The sequence below is a fragment of the Poromitra crassiceps genome (assembly GCF_964638095.1).
Source record: "Poromitra crassiceps genome assembly, chromosome: 5".
Lineage (NCBI taxonomy): Eukaryota > Metazoa > Chordata > Actinopteri > Beryciformes > Melamphaidae > Poromitra > Poromitra crassiceps.
In genome coordinates this window covers 48,229,413-48,236,912 of record NC_139642.1, presented here as the reverse complement: position 1 = coordinate 48,236,912, position 7,500 = coordinate 48,229,413, and the positions used below count along the sequence as shown (strand labels likewise).

Here is a 7,500-nt window from a genome sequence, read left to right as displayed (position 1 = left end):
CCAGCCCTTTTTTCAATGCTGTAGGTAGGTTCTGCCAGTTTTTTTTTTGAGGATTCTGGCTCATTTTACAAGAGCCGAGGATTCTTTTCTGTTAAGACTTCGTGAACACCAATCATCTAAAAAGAACTAATAGAATGTGTGCTTTCTCTGTCTAAAAGAGTTAGTTTGTAGAGTTAGTAGTTATGTAGATATTAGCCGTTGAGTACAGCATGGTTTCAGAGATTTTCAGAGAGTTTTGAGATAAATGGATTTTTAGAACCACCTCACGTGCCTGTGATTATGGGTGCCCTTGGGCAAGTCTGTATACTGTATTGTGTGTGTGTGTGTGTGTGTGTGTGTGTGTGTGTGTGTGTGTGTGTGTGTGTGTGTGTGTGTGTGTGTGTGTGTCTCCAAACTCCTCCCTCCGTCTGTGCTGCTGCTGCTGGCTCCGCGGCCGCTCTCGGGCAGTCTGGATTACTGTAAAACGGGCTCGTTCGTTTCTTGAGGTGTCGGCTGAGAGCTTTGAAGAAGCTTTTGCGATTCTGGTCTTATTTATGCTCAAAGGTACTCGAGTGTGTGTGTGTGCGCGCGCGCGTGTGTGTGTGTGTGTGTGTGTGTGTGTGTGTGTGTGTGTGTGTGAAATCGAAAGCGTTTTCGCCCAGCTATTTCCTTGAGAATGGCTTTCTCCCGCGGACCCGCGGCTGTTTTTGCTCGGCTTTCTCTCTGTCTGGAGAGCACTGTCGCCACTTAGCTGGTCGGTAAAATAGATTATACACATTCTCTTCCTCCAATATTGGTATAGGAGACGTAAAAGGGGTTGATCGATGTCCCACCGTCAAAATTTTTTTTTTTTTTATGTAAGCCGAGATATCTCGTCTTTGGCACTCAACGGTTGGATCCTGTAAGCCGAGATATCTCGTCATTGGCACTCAACGTGTTAAGATGTTGCATTCCTGCGTTCCACTGTGTTTATCGTTTAATGGACAGTACACAGAGCAGGTTGATAGGGAAGACAGGATAGAGGGGTAGTAGACATCCAACAGTATCATATCCAATTCAAACTCGTTAAGCAATGATGTTATAAGACAAAAAAGCCTGCAGAAGCTGCTCTTGGTTGTAATCTTGTCTTGCCGCTAACATGCATGCATACACTATGCAGAGATAACACCACAAATGCACTACTCTCTCTCTTTCTCTCTCTCTCCCTAACCTAACTTGGAGCCCTGTTTATGTGTTTATTTGTATTAATATTATTTATTTATTTTTACACCCCCCCCCCCCCATGATTTGCTCACTTTCAGCCCAGCATCTTTGTATGTGCGTGCATACAGTGCATACAGTACAATTACTGTGTGACCAGTGTGGCATATAGCCTATTTCGGGTAAATCTGCATGGCAAAATGCTGATCCTCCTCCACCGCCGATCTCTCTCTCCCTCACACACACACACACACACACACACACACACACACACACACACACACACACACACACACACACACACACACACACACACACACACACACACACACACACACACACACACACACATACAGACATATTTTTAGGGAGACAACATGATAGATTGGAACTTCTAGCTCTTGCTGGCTCAGCAGAGTGGCTGCAGCGGTGACACAGACACTGTGAAATGCTATGTACACTGCATGTGCATGTACACACACACACACACACAAACACACACACACACACACACACACACACACACACACACACACACACACACACACACACACACACACAGATATACACGTCTTCCAGGATCTCATCTGGCTACCCTTAATAAAAGCTTTCCATTACATTATGTAATACAGCTCACGTGAGGAGAGGCCACTAAACTCAGAGATACAAGTCCACAGAGTCATGGACACGCCTCACTTAGCTGATGAGTGCTCCACCTACTGTACTCATCTCAGCCTGCTGACAACACTCAAAAGAAGGCCTTGGATTGGAGTGGACTAGGACACTATACCATTACACAACTAGCCTCCTCAGACACCAGCCCAATCACAGAAGACAGGCTGCCACTGTGACAGTCCTACCCACCCCTGCCCCACAGACCTCCAGGCTATGCTACCTCCACCATACTACAGATGTCGTACCACCCGCCTATAGCCACACCAGCTCCAGAGCATGCTCTTTGGACACAAGCTTTACACACTGCTGTCTGTATAGCCTAGAGCATGACTGCAGGACTTGTGTTTCAAGGCGCAAGGTGCAATGGAATATAAGGGAACTTATTTGGGGTTTGTGAATATCTTGTTACTAAGCAACTCTGAGGTTGAGGTTTTCTCTGTGATGCAAAAACATCTGTCGTGATAGCTGAACAATATAAGGAGTTGTTTTTTCTTTCCATGTCTCTGACTGGGTAGATTTTTAACTTGGCTATAGGTGAAAAGACCTGACCTAACCTTGCATGTCCCCTAATGTCCTCTGATGGACTATACAGTAATATACCTCTTATTAATAGTTCCATTAGATTATTGCAGCCATCTTTTGGCTGACTCCACCTTCTGCATTTTGAAGATGTTTGGCATCACAGCATATTTAACTTACCCATGGATCACTTACTTTAATGCCGAATCCCCTCTCTATTCCCCACCACACTCCATCTATCTGCTGTCCTTGCCAATGTCTGCAGGCTTGTCCTTGGTCTATCATATCCAACTGTCCCTCAGCCATGAGGAGATGCAAGTGACGCACAATATTAAAACAGTCGTTATGTTTCTCCCCTCTCTGCCCTTCTCTAATCTGATCAATGGCTATATTGGCTCCTGACTCCTCCTGATTGGCCGATAATTGTGGAAGAACATTCATGCAAAAACCTTCATTGGCAATGATACATAACGGTCACATATCATTGTGGCTCATTAGATGTCTCTGCCCACTGCCCATTTAAATGAAAGATGACTTGCTTCTGCTGCATCCCGCAGTCATCCCCACAACGCCATTCATATTCCCCATGTGAATCAATATGAATTTCTTTCCACATCTGACTACCTCTACCTCACTGTATATGGCCTCAACTTTCCCCGTGCCAAACAATTTGCTAGTTGAAAGTGCAGACTTGGAGGATAAACTGACAAGAATCCCGCCTTTCACCGATCACTCCGATGGCTGTAGCCATTTTTGATTATGCCTGCCTTGCACGTCAGTGATCAACTTGTGAATAGGAATCAGGAACTTGTGAATACTCAATACTTTGGTGCATCTCATTAATGACGCATGGTCGCATGCCATAGGCTGCAACAGACAGCAAGAGCCCAACAACATAACTCTTGGCCTCTTAACCAATTATTAACCAATTAATAACTAATTACTTAAACCCATACTAAATCTATGGTATGACAAATTTGTGTATCTAATATTACCTTATGATATGATATGATATGATATGATATTCGAAATAACTGATGACTGACAAGATGCTAATTTGGTCAATATGATAAGATCAGGTCACCAAGCTTAATTGAATAGGCCTTTGAATCTGAAAGCTAGTCTGATGCATCGGATGTATTAGGTCTGATGTCATTTGTTTGTGGATTCCAAATATCCATGGCGATTTTTACATGATCTCCAATATAATGACTATAAAAATAGATAGATGAATAAACAAAATAAAATAAATAGACTATTCAAGAACACATGGTGACTCATTTCGGCTGAGGTATGGCAAGTGCTCACGCCCTTCTGGGCTGGCAGCTCACATCAGATAAGAACGGATCGAGTGGGCGGAGGAGGGCGGAGGAAGGCTTGGAGCGCGTTTGGAGATGGGAAGCCGTTCAGAGATTTTGGGTGGTGCGCTGCGCTGCGCACCTCCCCTCTCCACACACAGCGCGTTTACCCAGCCTGTTTGCAATTCCTGCTCTTCATGCCAGAGCCTGCAGCTGTCTCTGCCGCCCGCTGTTGTGGGAAATCATCGACGCGCATGACGAAGCGACGCAGCTAGACTTTCACTTCCCCTTGAAGTCCGAGCGTAAACCCGAAGGATCACAACTTTGAAACAATTTCCTACACTGTTATGAGACCGACACCTGACGCGTCCAACCCCTCCTCTGTCTACTGACTGAAATATCTGCGACTGCAAAGGCTATAGGAATGTGGAATACAAGTCTGTGTCAACGGTGAGTGTTGTAATACTTACAGTAATCCTTTCCCCCCTCTTGGTGCACAGATTTGTGATCGTTCTGCAAGTGGGCGTTCCGCAAAATTAAGTTTCGAGCTTGAAAAATGTCTAGTGTCAAGTCTGTCTGGGATCGATTTTGTCCGGCGTCATTGAGTTTTGAATGTCAACCACAACCAATGGAACTATATGGATGGTGTTGATCACTGGCATTTTAAAGCTATCATTTTGTGTGTTAAAGGGAGCGTTTTAAATACCAAAAATATAAGCCTACATGTGAAATCTGCATGTAGGCTATATATGTTTTTCTCATGTGTTCATCCCTCTCATGCAGTAAAAGGACCTGCCTCTGCCTCTGCCCCTGACACCATGACCACAGACCTGAACTTGACCTCTCTGCTGAACGTAACCGATCTCCACAACCACAGCCGAGGATGTTCCCTCACCAAGACGGGCTTCCAGTTCTATTACCTGCCCACGGTGTACATCATGGTGTTCATCACGGGGCTGGTGGGCAACAGCCTGGCCATTTGGATGTTTGTTTGCCACATGAGACCCTGGAGCAGCATCTCCGTCTACATGTTCAACCTGGCTCTGGCTGACTTCTGCTACGTGCTCTCGCTGCCCTTCCTCATCTTCTACTACTTCAACAAGACAGACTGGGTGTTCGGGGACGTCCTCTGCCGACTGCAGCGTTTCATCTTCCACGTGAACCTGTACGGGAGCATTCTGTTTCTGACCTGCATCAGTGTGCACAGGTACACTGGGGTGGTGCACCCGCTCAAGTCTCTGGGTCGGCTGAAGAAGAAGAACGCGGTCATCACCAGCGCCTTGGTCTGGGTGGTGGTGATCATGGGCATCTCACCCATCCTTTACTACTCCAGGACTGGTCTGAAACGCAATGCGACGACTTGTTACGACACCACCACCGAGGACGAGCTGCAGGGGTATTTTATCTACAGCATGTGTATGACGGTGTTTGGCTTCTGCATCCCCTTCATCATCATCCTGGGCTGCTACGGGATGATCGTCAAAGCGCTGATCTACAACGACATGAACAACGCGCCGCTGCGCCGGAAGTCCATCCACCTGGTTATCATTGTGCTGGCGGTGTTTGCTGTCTCCTACCTGCCCTTCCACGTCATGAAGAACCTCAACATGAGGGCCAGACTGTACTTCCAAAGCCCCGACATGTGTGACTTTAATAACCGCGTCTATGCCACCTACCAGGTGACACGGGGGCTGGCCAGCCTCAACAGCTGTGTGGATCCTATACTTTACTTTCTGGCCGGGGACACCTTCAGAAGGAAGCTGTCCCGGGCCACAAAAAAGACCTCCAGGAAGGGGGACACTCACCTCCAGTCCAAGAGCGAGGAGACGGCTCTCAACAGCCTGGCTGAGTATGTGGAGAATGGGGACAGGAGGCTCTGACAGGGGACTGGGGTGGCTTCAGTGCTCCTAGTCATGGCTCTGAATTTGGATATGGGTTTAGCAAGGCTGTGTAAACCACTATGGACCTGACTGATACTGAATATATGCACTGTGGACTGAAGGTTCTGTTTAAAATGTACTTGATGAATATTAGACTATGGTCTATAATGTACAGGCTGAAAATTGTAGAATGAATACCCCATTTAACCCTGTGATAATAAGTAACCATCGCTAACTTGCAGACAGTCGTGATCGCGTGATGTCGATAAGGTAACGTTCATTGAAATGTACTGTATTGTACTGTACATGTATTGTACTATAAATGGTAGACCAATCACTCTTCACCAGGCCGTTCTTATTGTGTAGTTAGTGTCTCTTACAATTTGGTGAAAATTGTGTTCAACTGCAACCTAAGGGAAGGAAAAGTTAATGGGTTTCCTACAGGCAATCATGTCCTGTTCGTCAATTTGTTTAGGTCAAATAGGACTGAGAATGGACAGCACCTTTGCTATCCACCCTGCTGGTGCTTCATCAATAGCTATTAAGGAGGGCTTGTGAAGAAGCGAGGTAAACTATTCCTGCGATGGATTTGAGTGAGTGAAAAACTAAATGCACTGAACCCTGGGAACGCCGTGCGGATGGGACGCGCAGACATTATGATGCACTACTGTATGAGCGGAGACTCGGCTCAGAGGGTTACCGATCACTCCTCATGTTGTTCTCCATCTACTACTGACTCTATTACTGCCTGGGGGAGGATGGAGTTGGTTAGTTTTTCTTTGTGACAGCTACTTTGAGGTAAGGTGAGGTCTGCAATGGCTTTTACCACAATCATTTTGTGCCCTGTCCTTGTCTGCAGAAAATGACATTACTTACAGTATTTTGTGTATATGATACTATAATGAATGTTGTACAGAATGTCGTGAATCTGTTATTGTGTTGTTATTGATTTGTTCTGGAGTTTTGAAGGCTATATATGACTGATCAAACCGTTTATTGCATGAGTCCTAGTGTCAAATACCATCAGAGGAACACTTAACTAATTACTAACGACAACATCAATTCCTTCCTTCTCATAGTGTTTACTGCCGGCACAGGGGAATATAGAATATGAATAAGTAGAACAGACATTTACCAACAAAATCTTCTGGTTCGTGACTCCATCAACATATTGAAGACTTATTTGTATAAGATACCTCAAAGTAAATACTGCACTGTGACCGTGTTGACAGGTGATTTCTGTATCTGTTCTAGTTATTCTTTGTCTGTGCAGGAGAAACTATTGTGGAGCTCTATCTGTAAATATTTTACCCAGGACTAACTAACTAGATGTTTGATGTCTATATTAATACCTTTGTAGATCTGTAATGTGGTCATGTCTCTTGAGGTCAGCTGTTGTCAAGCAAGGAACTCAACCGCCTAAAGTTGTACAGAACATAATGGGGCCACTTGTAACTTTGTCAATAAATTTTTATATTTAAAATACGTGTGGCGATGTAATGAGACTAATTGATGTGATTTGCCATGAGTCATTTGACATGGGGGTAATTTAAAATCTTTCCCCTGATTAGTACTGTGTGTATAATGTAGCATACTGTATCTACTACTGAATAACCACATAACAATCCGCAGTACCTTGTTGATACTAACCCACCCTGTTCTATTTACACTGGACACTGTGATGACTGGGTGGACACTGTTGGCTTTGGTGACACTATCGTGCCGAGTTCTGTCTCCCGACTGCATCGAGTGCTCCGCCTCCTTCTCTGCACTTCTGTTGACTTTCCTTTCAAACACAGCGAGGAAGAAGAGAGGGAACGAGGGAGGAATAGAAAGTGTTCCGAGGCAGCTTTTGTGAGGGTCACAATGGCGTGGAGTTATTCATGCAGACGGGGTTGGGAGGTTGTTGCCAGGACAGGACCCCAGGGCCGCACGGTGCTGTGGGCACA

General features: G+C 45.4%; 1 protein-coding gene across 1 annotated transcript; it reads left to right on the top strand.

Moving 5' to 3' along the window:
* The first annotated feature begins 3,899 nt into the window (after positions 1-3,899).
* p2ry1 (purinergic receptor P2Y1) lies at positions 3,900-6,989 on the top strand. The gene is made up of 2 exons (XM_083637522.1): positions 3,900-4,121; positions 4,455-6,989. The coding sequence occupies exon 2, from the start codon at positions 4,490-4,492 to the stop codon at positions 5,549-5,551; it is 1,062 nt and encodes a 353-aa protein (XP_083493648.1). The 5' UTR covers positions 3,900-4,121; positions 4,455-4,489; the 3' UTR covers positions 5,552-6,989.
* The last annotated feature ends 511 nt before the right edge of the window (positions 6,990-7,500 follow it).

What these genes read in the sequence shown, in the direction of transcription:
- p2ry1 (XM_083637522.1), top strand. Translation starts at nt 4,490, where the DNA reads ATGACCACAGACCTGAACTTGACCTCTCTGCTGAACGTAACCGATCTC.